The sequence below is a fragment of the Mustela nivalis genome (assembly GCF_964662115.1).
Source record: "Mustela nivalis genome assembly, chromosome: X".
Classification (NCBI taxonomy): domain Eukaryota; kingdom Metazoa; phylum Chordata; class Mammalia; order Carnivora; family Mustelidae; genus Mustela; species Mustela nivalis.
In genome coordinates, this window is record NC_139040.1 from 71,143,326 (window position 1) to 71,170,651 (window position 27,326).

General features: G+C 37.1%; 1 protein-coding gene across 13 annotated transcripts in view; it reads left to right on the top strand.

Moving 5' to 3' along the window:
* The window catches only part of OPHN1 (oligophrenin 1), a 559,221-nt gene that overhangs the window by 390,865 nt on the left and 141,030 nt on the right, over positions 1 to 27,326 (top strand). For all 13 annotated transcript variants that reach the window (XM_082716849.1, XM_082716844.1, XM_082716848.1 and 10 more), the window contains 2 exons: positions 4,146 to 4,204; positions 5,579 to 5,684. In XM_082716849.1, the coding sequence (XP_082572975.1) occupies positions 4,146 to 4,204; positions 5,579 to 5,684 (165 nt within the window). The remainder of the gene's footprint in view (positions 1 to 4,145; positions 4,205 to 5,578; positions 5,685 to 27,326) is intronic.

Consider the following 27,326-nt stretch of genomic DNA (forward strand, 5'->3'; position numbering starts at 1 on the left):
TTTCCAGGAGTATTTCTCTGGCATCTGCCAAAGAAGAAATGTACTGTTGTTAGAAGGTGTTCTAGGTTTACATTGACAATATCGTTTTTTGTTTTGTTTTGTTTTGCTTTACAATAATCCTGTAAGGTATGTGGTATCATAACTAATTTTACAGATGAGGAAATTGAAAGGCACCACTTTCCAGTTAAGTATTATCCATGCTCACAGCTCACATTATTTCAACCTAAGTATCCCTGACATATAGGTCACTGGTATTGGAGCATCTTCTTCCCATTTTCCATCCTCAGGGGCTATAGCATTCTTGAAGTTGCCTGGGTCATATTAGTGAAGACAGAGAGCAATCTACTCTGCATACTTTTAGAAGACTGGTGATGATAATAATGAGAGTAAATGATTCTATGTCTGTAGCTTTTTTCAAAGGAGTCAATTTTTTCCAAAATTTTATATAAGTTAAGTAACTCCCCACATTAAATCTTTCCCAACTCATCCCATAATAAGCAGTGTGGTCCCTTTTAAAGATGGTAAGATCAAGCCTGAAAGCCTGAATGAGCAATACCTCCAATAAGAGATTTGTCCTTAACACTTAATGTATGGGCCTTTAATATGCATTAACCAGTTAACACCCTTTAGGTTTCTCAAATAATTCAGTATTTTCAGAAAGGGGACTCTTCATCTGTGTTATACATACATAACTTATTCCTTATCTCCAACATTACCAGGAAAGTACCCTAAAAACTAAAACTATCCTTTCCTTTTTTAATTTATTTTTCCAGTGTTCTAAGATTCATTAAAACTATCCTTTCTTTCGCTAATATCTTTATTCTCTCTTATTCAACTCTTTCCTCTCAGCATATAAATATACTCCTATAAAACATATCTCTTTGACCTTGTGTGTTTTTTCATAAATGAATAAATTCATTCTGCCATTTATTAAACCATTCAATAAACATTTCTTGAGTATCTAGTCTATGCCTAGCATGATACTAGGCATTAGGCATGCAATTGTGAATAGATGTGGTCTCTAAATTTTAAAAAAGTCATAGTCCAGTTAGGAAAGCAGTAAAAAACAAATAATCATATCAACATGATATAATCATATAATCAATAATCATACAAATATAACAAACCATAATAAGTGCTCTGAAGAAAAGGTGCAAGGTGTTATGAAGGCATGTAATAGGAATACCTGATTTATTCTGGTGGTTTTTTGAACCGAGGTTTGAATTATAACTTACAGTCAGCTGAGAAGAGGCAGTTCCAGACAGAGATATACACAAAGGCCTTGAAGCACAAGAGAGAATGATCCTTTCAAGAAACTATGTGTACCAGTATAGAGAGGGAGGGAGAGATACTAGGAGCCAGATCATGCAAGGTCATATGGGACATAAGAATTGGGGTCTGGATTTATTTTAATAGGAATGGGAATAAATTGAGAGATTTTAAGCAGTAGGTTATATGATGAGATTTGCATTTTGAAAAAAACATATAAAGATCAGATTAGAGGGAATCAAAATAGGTAGAGATAGAAACCAGTTAGTAGGCTATTGCTGTGCTCTATGAAAGGGATGATGCCTCTGCTTGAACTAGCAGTGTAGATTGGTAGAAATAAGCATATTCAAGAAATTTAGGGAGTAAACTTAGATATGAGAATAGGAGAGATGGAGATAAAAGCATGACTTCTAAGTTTATGGCCCATATAATCAAATGGTAGCCATATATTTGCTGATTTGAGAAACACAAGAAAAAGACTAGATTCAGGGGAGATGACAAGATGGACTTTAGATATGTCAAATGTGGGTGTCTAACGACATCAGGTCAAGATATTAAGTGAGCAATTGAATATATGGGAATGAACTCAGAAGAATTCTGAGCTTGAGTTAAAACCGTGAATCATCAACAATGTATATGATAATTGGGAGGCAGGAGCTTGGATGAGATTTCCTAATAAGAGGGATAATTCATGCCTTCCTATCCAAGCATCAGTACATGAAGTAATCTACATACAGTGTCTCTATTTCTTTTTTTTAAGACTTTAAAAATTTATTTATTTGTTAGATAGCATATAAATTGGGAGTGCAGGCAGAAGGAGAAGCAGGCTCCTCGCTGTGCTAAGAGCCCAATGCTGGACTTGATCCCAGGACACTGGGATCCTGACCTGAGCCAAAAGCAGACACTAAACCACCTGAGCCATCCAGGTGTCCCAGTGTCTCTACTTCTTAACCTCCCAGTTTTCTCCTTAACCCATTGCAGTCACCGTCCCAACACCTCTGCTCCACTGCAAATGCTCTTGCCAAGGTCACGAGTGATTCCCTCAGTGCTAAACACAATGTACAATTGTCAGTCCTTACTTGATTTCTTTGCAACATTTGAAGCTGTTAATGAAGCCTCCTTGATACTTTCTCCCCTTTTGGATTCTACTGTATCACTTGTTTTTGGCTTTCCTCATACCTTTTTTGACCATTTTTAGAAGTTCCCTTTATGGACTTTCTACCTGATATTTTCCAGGATTCTCCTCTCTTTTTACTATAATTGAGGGTTGGAAAATTCAAATATCCACAGAAATGAATGAAGCAGACTACTTTCCTATTAAAACATTACATATTGAACCTGTATTTGCATAGTGATCCCTTTGTTTATATATAATCAGCCATAATATTTATTTCCACAAATAACCATATGGGCTCAATATAACCAGGTCTTTCCATTTTTCAATAGAGGCAGAAAATGCAGATTTTATGTGAGGTATCTCAGTTTTTTTTTATATTTTGACACCCAATACAACTTGTCTTTTTAATACACTATTCTGAACAAATAATAATTGGAAGGCCTCTTGGCTATGAGTTGGTCATCTCTCCTTGAGCAGTGGTATCTGTTCTTGTGGTTTTAACTGCTCACCTATGTTCATGGTTTTAAACACTCACCTAGGTTTATGATTTTCATATTTACTTCTCAGATCTAGAAGGGCATTCCATCCATCTGCCTAATAGACATGTGCCTTTGACTACTCCAAAAGTCCCTCTGGCTTAACGTCTCTACTTCCTTCTGAATCCATTTCTATTCTATCCAGTCTCACAAACCAGATGACTCTCTGCCTTACCAATACACCCAATCATTGAAGAAGCTCTGTCTTTAATGTCTTTTAAATAATTCTCCTTATCATTTCTTTTTTTCTTTGATGCCACTATTTTTGTTTAGGTCTTTATTACCTCTCAACTGGATTACTATGATAATAGTAATGTCAGACCATATAACATAGTGATTAAGAGCATAGGCTCAAGAAAGACTGCCTAGTTCTGCCACTTACTGGCTTTGCGTGGTCTTGGATGACTTATTTAACTTTTCTGAACTTCAGTTTCCCCATTTATAAAATGGATATAATAACAATATCTACCTTACAGTGTTGTCATGAGGATTAAATTAGTAAATATATGCAAATCATTTAGAACAGTGAAGCATTTACTAATATTATTATCATCACACTGGTCCTTTTACATTGTTAATTCTGTATATGGCACTGTTCTCAACTAGACTATTAGCTCTTGGAGGTTTGGGGGTCTTTCTTACTCATCTTTGGATCCTAATATCTGGCACAATGTCAGGTATCTGTAGGTGCTCAGCCTATGTATGTATGTATGTATGTGTATATATATATATATATATATATATACACACACATATATATATATGTATATATATATTTAACTAAATAAAGAAATCTGTTGGACCTCAGTTTTCTCCTCCATTAAGCTGAGATTTGAATAACTGCTGCATGTCACAGGATCATTGGAAGGATCAGATGGGAAGATAGATATGAAAGTACTTTGAAAACTAAGGAACTATCAAACTGCAAGGACTTTATAGCAGCATTCAGACTGGATCCACTTTGGAATTTTTCAGGGCTGGTTTATGACTCCTTTCACCTTTGGAAACTAATTAGGGACCCTGCAGGACTAATTGGCTTATACTTTTGCAGGTCTTCTATTGATTTACCAGTAAGTGGCATTTCTCTGACAAAGTTTCAGGTGAAGAGAGAAATACATGTAATCTCACTAAGCTATAGGGATTAGGAACTTTAAGCCTTGCTGCCCACAGAACTGAAAATCCAAGGCTTCCCCAAAGGAACTTACAGTCTTCATTAATTTCAGGAATCTTTCTGAACCTGTCATGACCTATAGACTTCACAAAGAGCTGGTCTCTGCTGCCAGTAAGTATTTATGTTGCTAGTTAATTGTGTTGTTTTGGCTTCTTAATAATGTTCATTAGTAGGGGCGCCTGGGTGGCTCAGTGGGTTAAGCCACTGCCTTCGGCTCAGGTCATGATCTCAGAGTCCTGGGATCGAGTCCCGCATCGGGCTCTCTGCTCAGCGGAGAGCCTGCTTCCCTCTCTCTCTCTCTGCCTGCCTCTCCATCTACTTGTGATTTCTCTCTGTCAAATAAATAAATAAAATCTTTAAAAAAAATAATGTTCATTAGCAATAAACCTAGAAAACTGTTTGAGAAAAAGTGAGGGGAAAAATATCCATAGATTTTTGTGCACTACCAAATGAGAGTATTCTTGCTTGCTGTCTAACTCAAGTGTTATATTATTTTTCATAAATAAGTAGAAGTTGAGTAGGTTGGATAAAACTGGCTAACATGAGGGATGTTACGGGTGTGAGGGCTTTACTGACTGCATATGCCTCTTCTGCCAGAACAAGAGCATTAATTCACATAACTGGGGCAGCAGAATGGTTTCATTATAGTTGCTGTTTTAGATTTTTTTCATAGCTTTGCCTTTTTGAATGTTTTTCATTTGTGCTATGAATTATTACTCCTAATGTGTTAATGCTAGAATCATATTTTCTAGATAAAACTGAGGGTGCAGTGGAACATTGCATGGGAAATAAAGCATATAGAATCACCCCAAAAGTCAGCAGCTGAAGAAGTATTAAAAGTTTTGGCTGAGGCCACTGTATGGGTATCCCTCCCTATCTTTACATGGCCCTTCTATTCTGTGCTCTCTGTGGTGTACAGGAAAAATACTGATAAGACTTGACCTCATAATGAATTTTTGTTGAGGCAATGGACCTTTGATCTGACCTGAGACCTCTAAACTGTCTCAGGGATTTTCACATAAACCCAAAGGTAGCAGTACCCCTCCCAGCACCACAAAAAGATGGATGGGCAAGGGTTTCCAGCGTAAGTTTACATGTGAAAGGGTAGAACAACCTGCTGTACCTAGAACTTTGACTTCCTCAGAGATAGTCTTGTGTTCTCATCTTTCTATTCTCTCTCTCTCTCTCTCAAAACTCCCAGACCTATTTCTTTGTTATTATCTCTCTGTCTTTTATCTCTCTTTTGGTGTCTTTGTCTTTCTCCCTCTCTCTCTCTGTCTCAATGTCTTTTTTTCCTTGGTGTCTCTTTGCCATTGTTTCATTGTACCTGCTTCTCTCTTTCTCTTTTCATCTCTCTGTTTCTGATTGTGTGTGTGTGTGTGTGTGTGTGTGCGCGCGCGCGCGCGCACGCACGGGTGCCTATATGAGAGTTTGCTTGATCCACTTGCCTAAAAGGCAAAACTGTCTCTCTCTGTTCTCTCTCAGAGTCTGACAACCTGGATTACCGGCTGGGAGCTATTCATTCCCTGGTATATAAGCTACCTGAAAAGAATCGAGAGATGCTGGAACTTCTTATAAGACACTTGGTCAAGTAAGTAACTTCTGAGTTTTCAGGAAGAGTTTCTATTTGAGGATTGGCCCACAGGGTACGCAGAGAAACTGTTTGTTATCTCCTTAAATCCCAGCCACCAACTGTTTAATCCTGGACAGGCTGAGTGCTCTATAAAGAAGGTGATTTTGCCTTGGCCCTTGTATATAAATCCTCCCAGTGTCATCATCCATCTCAATTGAAGGGTATTACCAGATAAAGTGGGCTGAACATGGGCTTTGTAGTGAGATAAATTTGGTTTTAAATTCCAGCTGTATCACTTATTTAACTGTATAATCTTACATAACCTCTTAGATATCATCTAACCTCTTAGATATAATCTTAGATAATCTCTCTTAGCCTGTTTAGTCATCTGTAAAATGAAAATAGTATTGCCCAACATGCAGGACTGTTCTATGTATTTGAATGAACACAGATAAAGTGCATAGCACATAAGAGATTCTCAAGAAATGGGAGTTATTATGATTGTGGCCAACTTTTTGCTTGGGTATGGCAGACAGGAAAGACATATTGTAGAGAGTAGGCCTAGTGATGAGCTCCGAGATGGTGTGTTTATGTGGCATGGGTCGTACTTTTTGGCCAGAGGATTCAGTGTTGTGGATAAAGATGAATTTACTTGACTCATAAGAGCCAGTTGCTCTTATGAAGAAGTATGGTACAGCAGAAAGCACTCGGACTATGGACAGGTCAGTAAATCTGGGTTCTGGTGTCAGTTCTGTTACTAGCTTTCTTGATAATCATGGACAGGTCACCCTCAAGGCTTCTCCTGGTATATTAAAAAGTACAGAAATGAGACAACAAGCTTAGAGAAATTGCAATGGATTTTACATGTGTCTATTTTTCAAAATAAAGCTATCATCACACTCACAAAAATGCAGTAATCATACATTTTTAACCTCATTTGGAGAAGATCTCAAATACCTAAACCTGAAACCCTTAGTGAAGGTGAGGCTCCAGGCTAAATGGCCCTCTTGGTCACCCCCTGTGATAAATTCTGCATCTCTGGATCTCAGGTTTCCCTGTGATATAATGAGATATTACCAAGATTCAGTGCAACTCTGACATTCTGGTTTTTTTTTTTTATATTTCTATAACAAATTAGCATTATAGACACTAATGTAGATAAAAAGGCAGAATTAGCAAGAGGATACCTTTTATATTTATTGCCAATATTTGTAATTTGGGCTAATTGAGAGGCAATTTCTTCCCAAAATGTTGTTTGTGATAATCTTAGTGAAAGTACAAAAAACAACACATAAATCATTTGCATATTAATTTGAAGTTACCCTGGGGGAAAGAGAAATTGGGTTCAAGTTCCACATTATATCTAATTTTCTGTGTGAACGAAAGAAAGTTCCTCCCACTCTCTGGGCTTCCTTTTATTCATCTATAATATGAGAGGACTGAACTAGCTAATCTGAAATAGTTATTCCTGCTCTGATTTTCTAAGATTCTTAGTATGTGACAAGGACTTAGCTAAGGATTATCCTGCTAGCAGTTAGTGAGGAGCACCTACTTCCATTCACCCAATGTCTGGCTACTACCTTACCTCAACGATCTTGATCTTCAAAAAGCCTAGAACAAAAGAGACAAGAGACACAAACATACAAGACACAGAAATAGAAAACAAATACCCTTAAGTATATGAAAAACTGCTCATTTTCTCAAAGGAGAAAAATGCAAATTAAACCTGCACTGAGATACCACTTATTCTTGAAACCTAATACATGATCTATTGATGAGACTTTGGGGCAAATAGGTATTCAACTATATTGCTGACATTAATGCAATATATAACTAGAGGAGGCAAATTTGACAAGATCTAACAAATCTGCATATTCACTTACCCTATGCCTAGAAATTCTACTTTTAGACATATACTCTGAAGACACACCTCCACAAGTACCAAACAACATATACACAAGGTTCAACACTGTGGCATAATTTTTTAATAGCAAAATATTGGAAATAGCAGAAGCACCCAACAATAGGGGACTATTTGAATAAATAATGGTATATTCAAACAATGTAGTCATTGTATGTAATCATAAAATACAGTCAAAAAAGTATTAAGAAAATATCTACAAACTTTATTTTGTAGTGATTTAGAATGCATTGCAAATGTCAGGGTGTATAACAGAGAACAACAGCAAAAACAAAAACAAACCCAAAGTTTAAAACAAGATATATGAGTATGCTACCCTTTCTATAAGAAAAAAAAGAGGGAAATAAGAATATATAAGAATATTAAACACATGTTTTCTTACTTTTGTCAAATTAAGCAGTAAGACAAAAAGCGAATGACTCAAAAAGTTAAGCCACAAGACCCACTAATTCTATTCTTAGGTATATAATAAGGAAAAATGAGAACATATTTTCATGCAAAAACATATACACAAATATACACAGTAAAATTATTCGTAGTTACCCAAAAGTGGAAATAACCCAAATGACCACCAAGTGATAAATTTAAAAAAGGTGGTATAAATATACAATGAGATATTATTCAGTGATAAAAAGAAATGAAGCACTAGGGCACGTGGGTGGCTCAGTCATTTAAGCATCTGCCTTTGGCTCAGGTCATGATCCCAGTATCCTGGAGTCCAGCAGCAAATCTGGCTCACTACTCAGTGGGGAGTCTATGTCTCCCTCTCCCTCTGCCCTTCCCCTCCACACTCATGCTCGCTCCCTCTGCCCTTACTCTTTTTTTTGCATTTATTTTTTTTAATTGTGTTATGTTAGTCACCATACAGTTTGTCACTAGGTTTTTTTTTAATATAATTTTTTATTTTTTATAAACATATATTTTTATCCCCAGGGGTACAGGTCTGTGAATCACCAGGTTTACACACTTCACAGCACTCACCAAAGCACATACCCTCCCCAATGTCCATAATCCCACCCCCTTCTCCCAAACACCCTCTCCCCAGCAACCCTCAGTTTGTTTTGTGAGATTAAGGGTCACTTATGGTTACACTGTTGGTGGGAATGCAAGCTGGTGCAGCCACTCTGGAAAACAGCATGGAGGTTCCTCAAAATGTTGAAAATAGAACTGCCCTATGACCCAGCAATTTCACTATTGGGTATTTACCCTAAAGATACAAACGTAGTGATCCAAAGGGGCACGTGCACCCGAATGTTTATAGCAGCAATGTCCACAATAGCCAAACTATGGAAAGAACCTAGATGTCCATCAACAGATGAATGGGTCACTAGGTTTTGATGTAGTGTTCCATGGTTCATTGTTTGCATATAACACCCAGTACTTCATGCAATCCATGCCCTCCTTAATATCCATTACCAGGCTCACCCATTTCCCCTACCCCATCTCTTCTGAAACCCTCTGTTTGTTTCCCAGAGTCCATAGTCTCTCATAGTTCATCTCTCACTCCAATTTCTTTCCCTTCTTTTTCCCTTCCTTCTAATGTCTTCCATGCTATTCCTTATGTTCCACAGATACGTGAAACCATGTGATAATTGACTTTCTCTGTTTCACCTATTTCACTCATCATCTCTTCCAGTCCTATCCATGTTGATGCAAAAGTTGGGTATTTTATCCTTTCTGATGGCTGAGTAATAGTCCATTGTGTATATGGACCACATCACGTTTATCCATTTGTCTCTTGAAGATCATCTTGGATCTTTCCATTTTTTCATGCCCTTCCTCTTATGTTCTCTCACTGGTATTCTCTCTCTCAAATAAATAGATAAAATCTTAAAAAAAAAAAAAAAAAGAAATGAAGCACCGATTCATGCTACAACAAGGATGAACTTTGAAAATATTATGCTAAGTAAAAGAATCTAGACACAAAATACCACATATTATATGGGTCCATTTATATAAAATGTTCAGAACAGACAAATCTACAAAGACCAAAAGTAGATTAGTGGTTGCCTAAGACTGGGATATGGGGACATGGGAGTGAATGGGTAGTGATTACTATGGGGTTTCTTTCTGGAGTGGTGAAAATACTCTGAAATTAGATAGTGATGATGGTTACACAACTCTGTGAATATACTAAAAACAATTGGGAAAAAGCATTAAAAGGGTGAACTGTATGGTATATGTAATATATTTCAATAAAGCTCTTATAAAAACAAACTAATAAGTGCAGCAAAAGAAACCATCAACAAAACAAAAAGGGAAACTATCAAATGGAAGAAGATGAAGTTAATATCCAAAACACATAAATCATACAACTCAACAACAAAAATTCCCAAACCATCTGATTTAAAACTGTGTAAAAGATATGAATAGATCTTTTTCCAAAGAAGACATACAGATGGCCAACAGACACATGAAAAGATGCTCAATATCACTTAGTTTCAGGGAAAGACCAATCAAAACCATAATCAGGTATCACTTGGCAGAATGTCTCATATCAAAAAGACAAGAAATAACAAGTGTTGGTGAGGATATGGAGAAAAAGAAACCCTCATGCACTGTTGGCAGGAATGTAAATTGGTGCAACCACTGTGGAAAACAGTATGGAGTTTCCTCAAAAAGTTAAAAAAATAGAATTACCATATTATCCAGTAATTCCATTACTGGATTTACCCAAGCAATACGAAAACATTTTGACTCAAAAAGATATATACACCCCTGTGTTTACTGAAGCATTATTTACAATAGGCAAGGTAATGAAGCAATCCAAGTGCCCCCTCCATAGATGAATAAAGAAGATATGAGATATTTTATATAAATACTACATATATTATATGTATAATGGATGTTGTATATGTGCATACACACACATACACACACACACAAAATGGACTATTACTCGGTCATAAAGAACACAGTCTTGCCATTTGCAACAACATGGATGGAGATAGTATTATGCTAGGTGAAATAAGACAGAGAAAGACAAATAATGTGGAATATAAAAACAAAACAAACAAAACAGACTTTTAAATATGGAGCACAAACTGGTATTCGTAAGAGAGGAGGTGGGTGGGGGAATGGATGAAGGAGATTAAGAGGTACAAATATCCAAAAGGTAAAAAAAACACCCTAATGAAAATGATTACTAAAGGGAGTAGGTGGTGAATAGGGTAGAAGTGATAAAGGTGAGAGCCACATTCCTCTAAATCCACCTCCTTGTATGGTTTCGACTTTTGAACCATACTAATATTTTATATATCCAAAAAGTAAAATGCAACCAAGGATTATAAACCCTGAGATTGAAGATTAAAAAGTAAATGAGGGACACCTGGGTAGTTTAGTCATTTAAGCCTTTGCCTTTGGTTGAAGTCATTGATCTCCAGGTCCTGGGATAAGGCCCCTCAATGGGATTCCTCCCTGCTCAGGGGGAGTCAGCTTCTCCCTCTCCTCTACCCCTCCCCCTGCTCATGTGCAAACATGCTCTCTCTCTCAAATAAATAAATAATAAATAAATATTTTAAAAAGCAAATGAGTCTGAATGTTTATCAAATTGATAACATAACCACATAAAGAAAATAGTTATTTCAACTAATTTACTGTGTAGTCCTCTGACTCATCCTTAATGAGATAATATTTAAAAACAGGAAAAGCTACAAAAAAGTAGTAAGCATCACCCAGTAGGTTTAGTAATAGTAATAATATTGTAATTAAATTTTAAACTATTTTATACTTATGTATCACAAGGATAAAGAAAAAAGTTAAAAAGTGAGTATATTAATATTATCACAAGAGAAGATTTATGCTGTAAGAAAAAGAGATAAGGATATAAAATGTAAGATATTAAAAATCTATAATGATGGGGCGCCTGGGTGGCTCAGTGGCTAAAGCCTCTGCCTTTGGCTCAGGTCATGAACTCAGGGTCCTGGGATCAAGCCCCACACTGAGCACCACATCAGGCTCTCTGCTCAGTGTGGAGCCTGCTTCCCCCTCTCTCTCTGCCTGCCTCTCTGCCTACTTGTGATCTCTGTCTGTCAAATAAATAAATAGATAAAATCTATAATGGTAAAGCCGAATTAAGAAAGCCAGTATGAACTAGTGATTTATTTTTAATTTTTTTCCTTTTGTTAAGATTTTATTTATTTTATTTGACAGAGACAGTGAGAGAGTGAAAACAAGCAGAGGAAGTGGGAGAAGCAGGTTCCCCACTGACCAGGGAGCATGATGTGGTGCTCAGTGTGGGGTTTGATCCCAGGACCCTGGGATCACGACCTGAGTCAAAGGCAGACGCTTAACAACTGAACCACCCAGGAGCCCCTTAACTCATGATTTAAAAAAGAAAATGATGGATCTAGAGTGTATTATTTTAATATAATTAAGTCAATCAGGGAAAGACAAATACTGTATGATTTCACTCATATGTGGAATTTAAGAAACAAAACTGATGAACATAGGGGAAGGGAAAGAAAAATAAATAAGGTAAAAATAGAGAGGTAGGCAAACCATAAGAGACCCTTAACTATAGAGAACAAACTGAGGGATGCTGGAGGGGAGGTGGTTGGGAGGATGGAGTAATTGGGTGGTAGGCATTGAGGGCATTTGATGTAATGAACACTGGGTGATATATGTATAAATGTTATATGTTATAAATTACTAAATTCTACCCTGAAACTAATATATATTAACTAATTGGAATTTAAATAGGATAAAACAAAAAACAACCCCAGCAAAACAACAAAACTTCTACTCATTGAACCAGTCTTGAAGTGATTCTACCCCTCCATAAAAGCAATGAGCATACATAATGCCCAGATCTTTGTTTCTAAACAACATTCATTTCCTAGAGAAATGGCGGACTACTGGTCTAAGGCAAGGAAAATACAAGGTGAGTCTAGGATAAAGTATACCTTTGTAAACAAATGAGAGCTTAAGTACTGATACAGTCGTGTCACAAGGACACAGCAACCTGTTTGAAAAGGCTGACATTGATTACGTCTGGAGTCAACATAAACATCAAAAACAAAAGTGCTATATTTGAGTATAACTTTTTGAATAAATATTTATTGGAGATGAGTACAATAAGGAAAGCTCTTCCTTACAGAAGAATGCCAGCTAATAGATGTGGGAGGAATAATAGAATTAGATAAACCAGTAGTTTATAATCTCAGTACCCTGTTTCAGGCATACATCAAAACCATTGGGTAAAAGATTGCTCAGGAACAACATACTCACATAATTCCCTTGTATCACCCACAGATTACTTACTAATTACAAATGAAAAATGTATCTTTATAATCAAGCTATCTTGCAAACATCATCTTAGTTAATTGAGCAAAGTTAGCATCACTAATAATAGTACAAATTGACCTTATGTACCTCTTGATAGGATACAGGAAGAAGTACACAATATAACTTAAATAATTTTGCCAAAAAGGTTTAACCTGAATCAAATTAAATCATTCCAATTTACAAAAAGTAGAGGGTATAGGAAAAATACAGACTCCTTGATATTCTATTAAGAAACTAGCCTGGACTTTTCACTGTCCGGGAAACAGAGGTAGGTGTACTGTTCTATATCAAGAGATTAAAGAAACATAAACAAATGTAGTGCATGAACTCTGGATCTAGGTTTGAAAAAACCCAAGTATAAAATAATTTTTCGCATGACATTTGAGAAAATCTGAAGGTGGACCACTAATTGGATAATATGACACTGTAAATTTTCTTGGGTATTAAAATATTTTGTGATTTTTGTAGAACAGTGTGCTCTTTCTTTCTTTTTTTCTTTTTAAGTTTTTATTTAACTTCTAGATAGTTAATAGTGTAATCTTAGTTTCAGTGCTAGAACGAAATGATTCATCTCTTCCATACAATGACCAGTGCTCATCACAAGAGGTCTCCCCCACTTCCCCTAGAGTAACCCTCAGCTTGTTCTCTTCAGTGATGAGTCTGTTTCCTGGGTGCCTGGGTGGCTCAGTGGGTTAAGTTGCTGCCTTCAGCTCAGGTCATGATCTCAGGGCCTTGGGATCGAGTCCCACATCGGGCTCTCTGCTCAGCAGGGGGCCTGCTTCCCTCTCTGTCTCTCTCTCTCTCTCTGCCTGCCTCTCCGTCTGCTTGTGAGCTCTTTCTGTCAAATAAATAAATAAAATCTTTAAAAAAAAAAGTCTGTTTCCTAATTTGCTTCTCTTTTTTTCCCCTATGTTCATTTGTTTTGTTTCTTAAATTCCACATATTAAAGGGATCATACAGTATTTGTCTTACTCTATTTCCTTTAGCATAATACAGTCTGGCTCTATCCATGTCATTACAAATGGCAAAATTTCATTCTTTTTGATGGCTGAGTAATATGCCATAGTATTTGTGGACCACATCTTCATCCAATTATCAGTTGACGGACATTTGGGCTCTTTCTATAATTTGGCTATTATTCATAATGCTGTTATGAACATTGGGGTCCATGTATCCCTTCGGATCAATATTTTTCTATTCTTTGAGTAAATACCTACTAATGCAATTGATGGGTTGTAGGGTAGTTCTATTGTTAAAGTTTTGAGGAATCTCCATACTGTATTCCAGAGTGACTGCACCAGTTTGCATTCCCACCAACAGTGTAACAGGATTATCCTTTCTCTGCATCCTCACCACACCTGCTTTTCCCTGTGTTGTTAATTTTAGCCATTCTGACATGTGTGAAGTGATATCTCATTCTAGTTTAGATTTGTATTGTCCTCGTGCTGAGTGATGTTGAGCATCATTTCATGTGTCTTTTGGCCATCCGAATGTCCTTGAAAAAATGACCATTCATGTCTTCTACCCATTTCTTAACTGGGTTATTTGGTTTTTGGGTGTGGAGTTTGATGAGTTCTTTATATATTTTAGATACTAACCATATATCACATATGTCATTTGCTAATATCGTTTCCCATTCTGAAGGTTGCCTTTTAGTTTTGTTGGTTGTTTCCTTCACTGTGCAGAAGCTTTTTTTCTTGAAGTCCAGTGTTCATTTTTTCTTTTGTTTCCCTTGCCTCCAGAGTCATACCTAATAACAAGTTGCTATGGATGTTATGAAAGAAATTACTGCCTGTGTTCTATTCTAGGATTTTCATGGTTTCCTGTCTCACATTTAGGTCTTTCATCCATTTAGAATTTACCTTTGTCTATGGTAAAAGAAAATAGTCCAGTTTCATTCTATTGCATCTTTCTGTCCACTGTTGTGCTATCCATTTCTTGAAGAGACTCTTCTTTCTCTAAGATATTCTTTCCTGCTTTGTTGAAGATTAGTTGACAATATACTTTAGGGGTCCATTTCTTGGTTTTCTGTTGGGGGTCCATTTCTCGGTTCTCTTATGTACCACTGATCTATATGTTTGTTTTTGTGCTAAAACCATACTGTCTTGATCACTACATATTTGTAATATAACTTGAAGTCCAGAATTGTGATGCCTCCAGCTTTGCTCTTTTTTTCAAGCTTGCTTTGCTATTTGAGGCTTTTTATGGTTCCATACAAATTTTAGGATTCTTCTAGCTCTGTGAAAAATGCTGGTAGTATTTGATAGGGATTGCATTAAATGCTTTGGGTAGCATAGACATTTTAACAGTATTTTGTTCTTCCAATCCATGAGCATGAGATGTTTTTCCATTTCTTTGTGCCATCTTCAGTTTCTTTCATAAATGTTCTATAATTTTCAGAGTATGGATCCTTTATTTCTTTGGTGAGGTTTAATCCTAAGTACCCTATGGTTTTTGGTATAATTTTAAATGGGATCAGTTCTTTGATTTCTCTTTCTGCAGCTTAATTATTGGTGTATAAAATTTCAGAAATTTCTGTTCATTATTTTGTATCCTGTGACTAGTTCTAGCAATTTTTTGGTGGAGTCTTTCGGGTTTTCTACATAAAGTATCATATCCTCAGTGAATATTAAGAGTTTCATTTCTTCACTGCTGATTTAGGTGTAGGTTACTAAGCTTACTAGAGTCTTATTTTTGTAATAATATTTCTGTTACTTTTGAAGCAATAATGTGCACTGTAGAGATTAGAAAATACAGAAACATTTAAAAAGTAAAAGTTTTCTATTCCCAGTATCCAAAATCACTACTATTAATAATTAGCTTATTTTCTTTCAGATCATTCTGTTAGTGTGTATTTCTACACACACACACACACACACACACACACACACATGCATTCACATTTTTTACCAAAATGGAGATTATGGTGTTTTGCAGCTTATTTTTTTTCAGTTCTATAATTTCCACCTTTCCATACAATGTTAACATTTCCCTAGTTTACCCAAAAATGCCCTTTATAGGTGGTGTGCCCAAACTAGTACTCAATATAGTGTCACACACACACTATTTTTTATATTCTTTTCATTTTTCAAAAATCTAGCTCAGGTCTTTTTTTTTTTTTTTTTTTTTTTTTTAACGAGTGGCTTGTTGATAGGACTAGATCCACCGGTTGTCCTACAGAGTCTTACTAGTTTTGTCTACTTTCTTCAGTGTTATATTTTTGAGCTTGTTACCCCATTTTCTTTATTTCTTATAAAGTGGAGATTATACTTAAAGACAGATGAATTCAGTTTAACTATTTTTTTGGCCAGAACACATCATAAGCAATACTGTGTCCCTTATGCTATATCACATCTGAAGATGCGTATTTGTTGGTCTACCTTAGTGATGTTATGATTAACCATTGCACTATTCTTCTAACCTGTCTGTGGAAGTTGAGAGTATATATACAATATTTGTAGCCAATCCATATATCTTTTTTTAAAAAATTTTATTTATTTATTTGACAGAGAGAGGCCACAAGTAGGCAGAGAGGCAGGCAGAGAGAGAGGAGGAAGCAGGCTCCCCACTGAGCAGAGAACTCAATGCGGGGCTTGATCCCAGGACCCTGAGATCATGACCTGAGCTGAAGGCAGTGGCTCAGCTTAACCCACTGAGCCACCCAGGCACCCCGCCAATACATATATCTTGACACATCTAAACAATGGGAAGTCACTTTACCATCAATGATGCTAATTAACAAAGCTACTGGTGTTGATTGAAGGTCCAGTTATTTGAGGCTTATAATAACTCCTCTGCCTTCTGATTAGAGTTTTTAAAATACTGATTAATCACTCCTAGTATAGTAAGTATGTATTTATAATTAGAATACTATATTTATAACTATCCTAGAATATACATGAAAGCTAACAAACATATATCAAATTTTATCAATTCTTTTTTTAAAGATTTTATTTATTAATATTTATTTATTTAACAGAGAGATCACAAGTAGGCAGAGAAGCAGGCAGAAGAGGGGGAAAGCAGGCTCCCCATTGAGCAGAAAGCCCAATGCAGGGCTGGATCCCAAGACCCTGAGATCATGACCTGAGCTAAAGGCAGAGGCTTAACCCACTGAGCCACCCAGGTGCCCCCAAATTTTATCAATTCTAAGGGAAACTTGTTTTTCAAGATGTAACCTGAATTTTGAATGCATCTTAGAATCAATGGTTTCTGAAAATTACTGTTGTCAGGCAGCAGAGCAGTTTTGGTTTAATTATCATAACCTTTATATTCATGAACTTGGTCCTACCCATTCATATTGTAGTCATTTTGGTAAAATTTTGTTCATTGTTGGGTTTATTTTCTATTTAAAAGGTTTTAAAAATACTAAATAATTTGACAATAGAGTGATTTTTTTTTATTAGTGGTCCATAAAATGTTGGTGTGGTTACAAATGATGACATTGATGAAATTCAGGACATTTACACCGACTGTGTTGAAGCTTTTAAATGGAAATTATATTCCATTGGAGATATGAACCACATTTTCTTTATTCAAATATACAATGGAATATTACTCAGCCATCAGAAAGGATGAGTACCCACCATTTCATTAACATGGATGAAACTGGAAGGGACTATATTAAGAGAAATAAGCAGAGAAGGACAATTATCATATGGTTTCACTCATATGTGGAACATAAGGAATAGCACAGAGTAACACAGGGAAAGAGAGGGAAAACTGAAGGGGGGGAAATCAGAGAGGGAGACAAACCATGAAAGACGCTGGACTCCAGGAACCAAACTGAGGGTTACAGAAGGGACAGGGACAGTGGACGGATGGGGTAACTGGGTGATGGGTATTAAGGAGGGCACATGATGTGATGAGCACTGAGTGTTATACACAACTAATGAATTATTGAACACTACATCAAAAACTAATGAACATAATAATAAAAAAGAAAAAAAGTAAATTATAGATAATAAAATAAAATAAAAAAGTAAATTGAAGTTAATATAACACCAGTGGAGGAAACCAAACTTGTCTGCCCTAAGGGCACTATCCTCAAGAATGGGGACTTCTCACTTTGTGACAGACACTGACTCACTCTCCCTCTCTTAGTATCTTATCCCTTAAAAAACTTGTTATTATGCAAGATTTCAAGTATATGCAGAAATAGAAGGAACAATGTATGGACCTCTCATGTGCCTATCACCCAACCTCAATAGTTATCAACATGTGGCCAATCTTGTTTCATCAATATTTCCATTTGCCCTCCCCCATATTATTTTGAAGTAAATCCAAGACATCGTATTATTTTATCCATAAATATTTTAATATGTATATTGAAAAAAAGAAAATTATTTGTATACATAAACACAATTATGATGTCTAAACATTAGTTAGTAATAATTACTTATTATTAAATATTCTGTGTTTAAATTTCTAAGTGTCAAACATGTCATGTGTTTTTTTCCTTGAATCAGGATGCAAATAATATCCACACATAACATCTGTTAAAATGTTTCTTAAACCTCTTTTAATCTTTAGCAGAGGTCAGCAAATGTTTTCCATGAATGATTACGTTATGCATATTTTAGGCTTTGTGAGCTATATAGACTCTGTCCCAACTATTTATTTCTACATTTGTAGTACAAAAACAGCCATTGATAATATGTGAAGAAATGGGCAGAGCTATGCTCCAATAAAATTTTATTTACTAAAACAGATGGCAAGTTACATTTGGCCCAAGAGCCATAGTTCATTGAACCCTGATCTATAGCAGTAGTTTTCAAACTTTGGTGTGTATCATAAACACTTAGAGGGCTAATAAACACAGAAGCCAGGTCTTTATATAGGATAGGGCCTCTATGGGATTTATAAAGAGATTTATTTATTTATTTGAGAGAGAAAGAGCATGCATGCACATGAGTGAGGGAGAGAATCTTCAAATAGACAACCCACTGATCATGGGGCCTGTTACAGGGCTTTATCAAAGGATCCATGAGATCATGAACCTGAGCTGAAGCCAAGAGTCACATCAGATTCTTTTTTTTTATGGACTTTTTTAAAAATTTTTAATTTTTATAAACATATATTTTTATTCCCAGGGGTACAGGTCTGTGAATCACGAGGTTTACACACCTCACATCACTCACCAAAGCACTTACCCTCCCCAGTGTCCATAATCCCACCCCCTTCTCCCAACCCCCCTCCCCCCAGCAACCCTCAGTTTGTTTTGTAAGATTAAGAGTCACTTATGGTTTGTCTCCCTCCCAATCCCATCTTGTTTCATTGATTCTTCTTCTACCCACGTAAGCCCCCATGTTGCATCCCCACTTCCTCATATCAGGGAGATCATTTGATAGTTGTCTTTCTCTGCTTGACTTATTTCACTAAGCATGATACGCTCTACTTCCATCCATGTTGTCGCAAATGGCAAGATTTCATTTCTTTTGATGGCTGCATAGTATTCCATTGTGTATATATACCACATCTTCTTGATCCATTCATCTGTTGATGGACATCTAGGTTCCTTCCATAGTTGGCTATTGTGGACATTGCTGCTATAAACATTCGGGTGCATGTTCCCCTTTGGATCACTCCGTTTGTATCTTTAGGGTAAATACCCAGTAGTGCAATTGCTGGGTCATAGGGCAGTTGTATTTTCAACATTTTGAGGAACCTCCATGCTGTTTTCCAGAGTGGCTGCACCAGCTTGCATTCCCACCAACAGTGTAGGAGGGTTCCCCTTTCTCCGCATCCTCACCAGCATCTGTCATTTCCTGACTTGTTGATTTTAGCCATTCTGACTGGTGTGAGGTGATATCTCATTGTGGTTTTGATCTGTATTTCCCTGATGCCCAGTGATATGGAGCACATTTTCATGTGTCTGTTGGCCATCTGGATGTCTTCTTGCAGAAATGTCTGTTCATGTCCTCTGCCCATTTCTTAATTGGATTCTTTGTTCTTTGGATGTTAAGTTTGCTAAGTTCTTTATAGATTCTGGACACTAGTCCTTTATCTGATATGTCGTTTGCAAATATCTTCTCCCATTCTGTCAGTTGTCTTTTGATTTTGTTAACTGTTTCCTTTGCTGTGCAAAAGATTTTGATCTTGATGAAATCCCAATAGTTCATTTTGGGCCTTGCTTCCCTTGCCTCTGGCGATGTTCCTAGGAAGATGTTGCTGTGTCTGAGGTCAAAGAGGTTGCTGCCTGTGTTCTCCTCAAGGATTTTGATGGATTCCTTTCGCACATTGAGGTCCTTCATCCATTTTGAGTCTATTTTCGTGTGTGGTGTAAGGAAATGGTCCAATTTCATTTTTCTGCATGTGGCTGTCCAATTTTCCCAGCACCATTTATTGAAGAGGCTGTCTTTTTTCCATTGGACATTCTTTCCTGCTTTGTCGAAGATTAGTTGACCATAGAGTTGAGGGTCTATTTCTGGGCTCTCTATTCTGTTCCATTGACCTATGTGTCTGTTTTTGTGCCAATACCATGCTGCCTTGATGATGACAGCTTTGTAATACAGCTTGAAGTCCGGAATTGTGATGCCACCAATTTTGGCTTTCTTTGTCAATATCCCTTTGGCTATTCAAGGTCTTTTCTGGTTCCATATAAATTTTAGATTTATTTGTTCCATTTCTTTGAAAAAGATGGATGGTACTTTGATAGGAATTGCATTAAATGTGTAGATTGCTTTAGGTAGCATTGACATTTTCAGAATATTTATTCTTCCAATCCAGGAGCATGGAACATTTTTCCATTTCTTTGTGTCTTCCTCCATTTCTTTCATGAGTACTTTATAGTTTTCTGAGTATAGATTCTGTGCCTCTTTGGTTAGGTTTATTCCTAGGTATCTTATGGTTTTGGGTGCAACTGTAAATGGGATGGACTCCCTAATTTCTCTTTCTTCTGTCTTGTTGGTGGTGTAGAGAAATGCCACTGATTTCTGTGCATAGATTTTATATCCTGACACTTTACTGAATTCCTGGACGAGTTCTAGCAGTTTCAGAGTGGAGTATTTTGGGTTTTCCACATATAGTATCATATCATCTACAAAGAGTGATTATTTGACTTCTTCTTTGCCGATTTGGATGCGTTTAATTTCCTTTTGTTGTCTGATTGCTGAGGCTAGGACTTCTATTACTATGTTGAATAGCAGTGGTGATAATGGACATCCCTGCCGTGTTCCTGACCTTAGCGGAAAAGCTTTCAGTTTTTCTCCATTGAGAATGATATTTGCGGTGGGTTTTTCATAGATGGCTTTGATGATATTGAGGTATTTGCCCTCTATCCCTACACTTTGTAGAGTTTTGATCAGGAAGGGATGCTATACTCTGTCAAATGCTTTTTCAGCATCTATTGAGAGTATCATATGGTTCTTGTTCTTTCTTTTATTGATGTGTTGTATCACATTGACTGATTTGCGGATGTTGAACCAACCTTGCAGCCCTGGAATAAATCCCACTTGGTCGGGGTGAATAATCCTTTTAATGTACTTTTGAATTATATTGGCTAGTATTTTGGTGAGAATTTTCGCATCTGTTTTCATCAAGGATATTGGTCTATAGCTCTCTTTTTTGATGGGATCCTTGTCTGGTTTTGGGATCAAGGTGATGCTGGCCTCATAAAATGAGTTTGGAACTTTTCCTTCCATTTATATTTTTTATAACAGTTTCAGGAGAATAGGAATTGGTTCTTTTTTAAATGTTTGGTAGAATTCCCCCGGGAAGCCATCTGACACTGGGCTTTTGTTTGTTTGCAGATTTTTAATGACTGTTTCAATCTCCTTACTGGTTATGGGTCTGTTCAGGCTTTGTATTTCTTCCTGGTTCAGTTGTGGTAGTTTATATGTTTCTAGGAATGCATCCGTTTCTTCCAGATTATCAAATTTGTTGGCGTAGAGTTGCTCATAGTATGTTCTTATAATAGTTTGTATTTCTTTGGTGTTAGTTGTGATCTCTCCTCTTTCATTCATGATTTTATTTATTTGGATCCTTTCTCTTTTCTTTTTGATAAGTCGTGCCAGGGGTTTATCAATTTTATTAATTCTTTCAAAGAACCAGCTCCTAGTTTCGTTGATTTGTTCTATTGTTTTTTTGGTTTCTATTCCATTGATTTCTGCTCTGATCTTTATGATTTCTCTTTTCCTGCTGGGCTTAGGGTTTCTTTCCTCTTCTTTCTCCAGCTCCTTTAGGTGTAGGTTTAGGTTGTGCACCTGAGACCTTTCTTGTTTCTTGAGAAAGGCTTGTACCACTATATATTTTCCTCTCAGGACTGCCTTTTTTGTGTCCCACAGTTTTTGAGCCGTTGTATTTTCATTATCATTTGTTTCCATGATTTTTTTCAATTCTTCTTTAATTTCCCGGTTGACCCATTCATTCTTTAGAAGGATGCTGTTTAGTCTCCATGTATTTGGGTTCTTTCCAAACTTCCTTTTGTGGTTGAGTTCTAGCTTTAGAGCATTGTGGTCTGAAAATGTGCAGGGAATGATCCCAATCTTTTGATACCGGTTGAGTCCTGATTTAGGACCGAGGATGTGATCTATTCTGGAGAATGTTCCATGTGCACTAGAGAAGAATGTGTATTCTGTTGCTTTGGGATGGAATGTTCTGAATATATCTGTGATGTCCATCTGTTCCAGTGTGTCATTTAAGGCCTTTATTTCCTTGCTGATGTTTTGCTTGGATGTTCTGTCCATTTCTGTGAGGGGAGTGTTAAAGTCCCCTACTATTATTGTATTATTGTTGATGTGTTTCTTTGCTTTTGTTATTAATTGGTTTATATAGTTGGCTGCTCCCACGTTGGAGGCATAGATATTTAAAATTGTTAGATCTTCTTGTTGGACAGACCCTTTGAGTATGATAAAGTGTCCTTCCTCATCTCTTATTATAGTCTTTGGTTTAAAAAAATGGATCTGATATAAGGATTGCCACTCCTGCTTTCTTCTGATGTCCATTAGCATGGTAAATTCTTTTCCACCCCCTCACTTTAAATCTGGAGGTGTCTTCGGGCTTAAAATGAGTTTCTTGGAGGCAACATATAGATGGGTTTTGTTTTTTTATCCATTCTGATACCCTGTGTCTTTTGACAGGGGCATTTATCCCATTAACATTCACGGTAACTATTGAGAGATATGAATTTAGTGCTATTGTATTGCCTGTAAGGTGACCGTTACTGTATATGGTCTCTGTTCCTTTCTGATCTACCACTTGTAGGCTCTCTCTTTGCTTAGAGGACCCCTTTCAATATTTCCTGTAGAGCTGGTTTGGTGTTTGCAAATTCTTTCAGTTTTTGTTTGTCCTGGAAGCTTTTAATCTCTCCTCTATTTTCAATGATACCCTAGCTGGATATAGTATTCTTGGCTGCATGTTTTTCTCGTTTAGTGCTCTGAAAATATCATGCCAGCTCTTTCTGGCCTGCAAGGTCTCTGTGGATAAGTCAGCTGCCAATCTAATATTTTTACCATTGTATGTTAGAGACTTCTTTTCCCGGGCTGCTTTCAGGATTTTCTCTTTGTCACATAGCCTTGTAAATTTTACTATCAGGTGACAGGGTGTGGGCCTATTCTTATTGATTTTGAGGGGCGTTCTCTGAACCTCCTGAATTTTGATGCTCGTTCCCTTTGCCATATTGGGGAAATTCTCCCCAATAATTCTCTCCAGTATACCTTCTGCTCCCCTCTCTCTTTCTTCTTCTTCTGGAATCCCAATTATTCTAATGTTGTTTCGTCTTATGGTGTCACTTATCTCTCTAATTCTCCCCTCATGGTCCAGTAGCTGTTTGTCCCTCTTTTGCTCAGCTTCTTTATTCTCTTCATTTGGTCTTCTATATCACGAATTCTTTCTTCTGCCTCGTATATCCTAGCAGTGAGAGCCTCCATTTTTGATTGCACCTCATTTATAGCTTTTTTTATTTCAACTTGGTTAGATTTTAGTTCTTTTATTTCTCCAGAAAGGGCTTTTATATCTCTCGAGAGGGTTTCTCTAATATCTTCCATGCCTTTTTTGAGCCCGGCTAGAACCTTGAGAATTGTCATTCTGAACTCTAGGTCTGACATATTACCAATGTCTGTATTGATTAGGTCCCTAGCCTTCGGTACTGCCTCTTGTTCTTTTTTTTTTTTTTTTTTTTTGGTGAATTTTTCCGTCTTGTCATTTTGTCCAGGTACGTGTATATGAAGGAGCAAGTAAAATACTAAAAGGGTGGCAACAACCCCAGGAAAATATGCTTTAATCAAATAAGAAGAGATCCCAAATCGTGCGGGGGGAGAAAGGGGATAAAAAGAGGTTCAAAAAAGAAGAAAGAAAAAAAAAAGAAAAAAGATTTTTAAAAAAAGAAAACGAATAAAGAAAAATATAAAAAAGAAAAAATATATATATTAGATAAACTAGTTAAAATATGTTAAAAAATAAAAGTGTAAAAGTTAAAAAAAAATTGACCTGAAGGCAAGAAAAAAAAATGAAAAAGAAAAAAAGTAAATTAACTGCAAGACTAAAAAAATCACAGGGAGAAAGCCATGAGTTCCCTGCTTTGCTTTCTCCTCCTCTGTAATTCTGCTGCTCTCCTTGGTATTGAAACCGCACTCCGGGCGCCTGGGTGGCTTTGTGGGTTAAGCCGCTGCCTTCGGCTCAGGTCATGATCTCAGGTCCTGGGATCGAGTCCCACATCGGGCTCTCTGCTCGGCAGGGAGCCTGCTTCCTCCTCTCTCTCTGCCTGCCTCTCTGCTCTCTGCCTACTTGTGATCTCTCTCTGTCAAATAAATAAATAAAATCTTAAAAAAAAAAAAAAAAACGAAACCGCACTCCTTGGTAGGTGAACTTGTTCTTAGCTGGATTTCTTGTAGATCTTCTGGAGGAAGGGCCTTTTGTAGTGATTCTCAAGTGTCTTTGCCCCAGGCGGAATTTTACCGCCCTTACCAGGGGCCGGGCTAAGTAATCCGCTGGGGTTTGCTTTCAGGAGCTTTTGTTCCCTGAGTGCTTTCTGTAAAGTTCCAGAGGACAGGAATACAAATGGCGGCCTCCTGGTCTCCAGCCCGGAGGAGCCGAGAGCCCGAGGCCCCACTCCTCATTGCGCCCTCAGAGAACAGCGCCCAGTTACTCCCGTCTGCCTGACCTCTGGCTGCGCTCCAAGCTCATCGAGCCTGTGGCTGGTTCAAGGCAACCCCGAGGTTTGAGCTTACTCTCGGCTCTGTCTCTGTAGCCTGCTTTCCTGTTCCAATACCCGCAAGCTCAGCCACACTCAGACACACCATATCCTTCTGTGACCCTGCGGGACCTGAGGCCACGCTGACCCCGTGTGGGCTTCGCCCCGATTTGGCTTCTGGAGCTATGTCCCTCAGTGGAATAGACTTTTAAAAGTTCTGATTTTGTGCTCCGTTGCTCCGCCGCTTGCCAGGAGCCGGCCCCTCCCCCCCCCCAGGGTCTATCTTCCCATCTCTTTGGATTCACGTCTCCGCCAGTCCTACCTTTCAGAAAGTGGTTATTTTTCTGTTTCCAGAATTGCTGTTCTTCTTCTCTTCGATCTGCCGATGGATTTGCAGGTATTTGCAATCTTTAGACAAGCTATCTAGCTGATCTACTGCTAGCTGAAGTAGTCGCAGCCTGCTACTTCTCCGCCACCTTGACTCCTCGCCCTGGACTTTTTTCTTTTTTTTTTTTTTTGACAAGCAGAGATCACAAGTAGGCAGAGAGGCAGGCAGAGAGAGAGGAAGGGAAACAGAATCTCTGCTGAGCAGAGAGCCCGATGCGGGGCTAGACCCCAGGACCCTGGGATCATGACCTGAGCTGAAGGCAGAGGCGTTAACCCACTGAGCCACCCAGGCACCCCAAGAGTCAGATTCTTAACTGGCTGACCCATTCCAGGCACTAGAGGGCTTCTATCTTTTTACTGTGTCCCCAATCTATAGATTTCTACATCTTTTTTTCCTTTAGTTTATTTTTTAATGAAAAGAGATCATTTGTTTTTTAAAGTTGGATCGAGAGGCTTGTGCTTATTCCAGTTCTTTTTTCTTTTTCTCTTTCCTGATACAAGTTTTTTTTTTTTTTAGCTATTTGATTTTATGGTTTTTTTGTTTGTTTGTTTGTTGTTTTGAGATATTTGCTTTTGGGTTTGTTTTGGTATTTTTATAGTGCTGTTGTTGGTGGTGTTTATTGTGGGAAAGACAAGCACACTTGTTGTTCTTCCAACAATATACACATAATGTATGACTCCCTCCCATTACTTTCAAGAGAAGGACTTTCTTAGATTCATTAGATGGCCGAGCTGGAAGCATCTTCCGATGACTTAGTAACTGTCTCATTTTACAGATGAGAGAATACATAAGTGGGATAAAAAAAATAAGCCAAAAATCACGTAAGTGATGGAATCAGCTTTAATGAACTGCTTCAGTTTTTATGTTTTCTGTCTTTATTGAGGTACAATTGACAAGTAAAAATTATATATATTTAAGATATACAACTTAATGTTTGGTGTATGTATACATTGTGAAATAATTGCCACAAGAAAGCTATTAATATATCTAATTTCATAATTAATTTAATTTTCTTCTTTTTGTGGGGATTACACATAACATTTACCCACTTAGCAAATTTTAAGTATAATACAGTATTATTAATTCTATATGTGCTGTTATATATTCGATCTCCAGAACTTAATCATCTTATTAAAACTGGAACTTTGTACTTCTTGACTAACATCTTCCCATTTTCCCCTCCCTCCAGCTCCTGCCAACCACCATTCTACTCTCTACTTCTAAGTCTGACTATCTTGGATTCTACATATAAGCAAAATTGTTTAGTATTTGTTTTTTTATGTCCAGTTTATTTCATTTAACATGTTTCTAGGTTCATCCAGATGGTAGCAAATGGCAGAATTTCCTACTTTTTTAAAACTGATTAACATTCTATTATATGTATATATTTATCTATTTGTCCATTGTTGAACACTTAATTTCCTTCCATATATTGGCTAAAGTGAATAAGACTGCAATGGGACTACACGTATCTTTTTGATATAGTTCTTTCATTTCCTTTGGATTGTCTATGCAAAATGAACAAACCTTTCAGAATCCCTAATAAAAGTAGAAAGAGAGTTTCATTTGAGCCCAAGTTAGGACAGCTGACCAGGAAACATGGTCTTTACAAGGAAGGAAGTGCTCCAGAAAATGAACATTTTTTGTGGGTCTATATCCTTTTTTTACGTCTTATAAAGGCTCAAAATATTATAGATTAGCACATAGACAGGGATCACAAGTTTTTTCATACAGGAATGCAGGTGATGTTGAATTTCTGAGAGAAAAATGTCAAGAAAGAATTCTTGACACATTTTCAGTGCAGAAGGTTTTTATTAAAGCATGGAATAGGACCCATGGGTAAAATTGGTGTACTGTGACTGTGTGGGGAGCAATTGACTATATACATTCAAGTTGGGGGACAGAGATAAGGGAGGTCAATAAAGGGATTTCCAC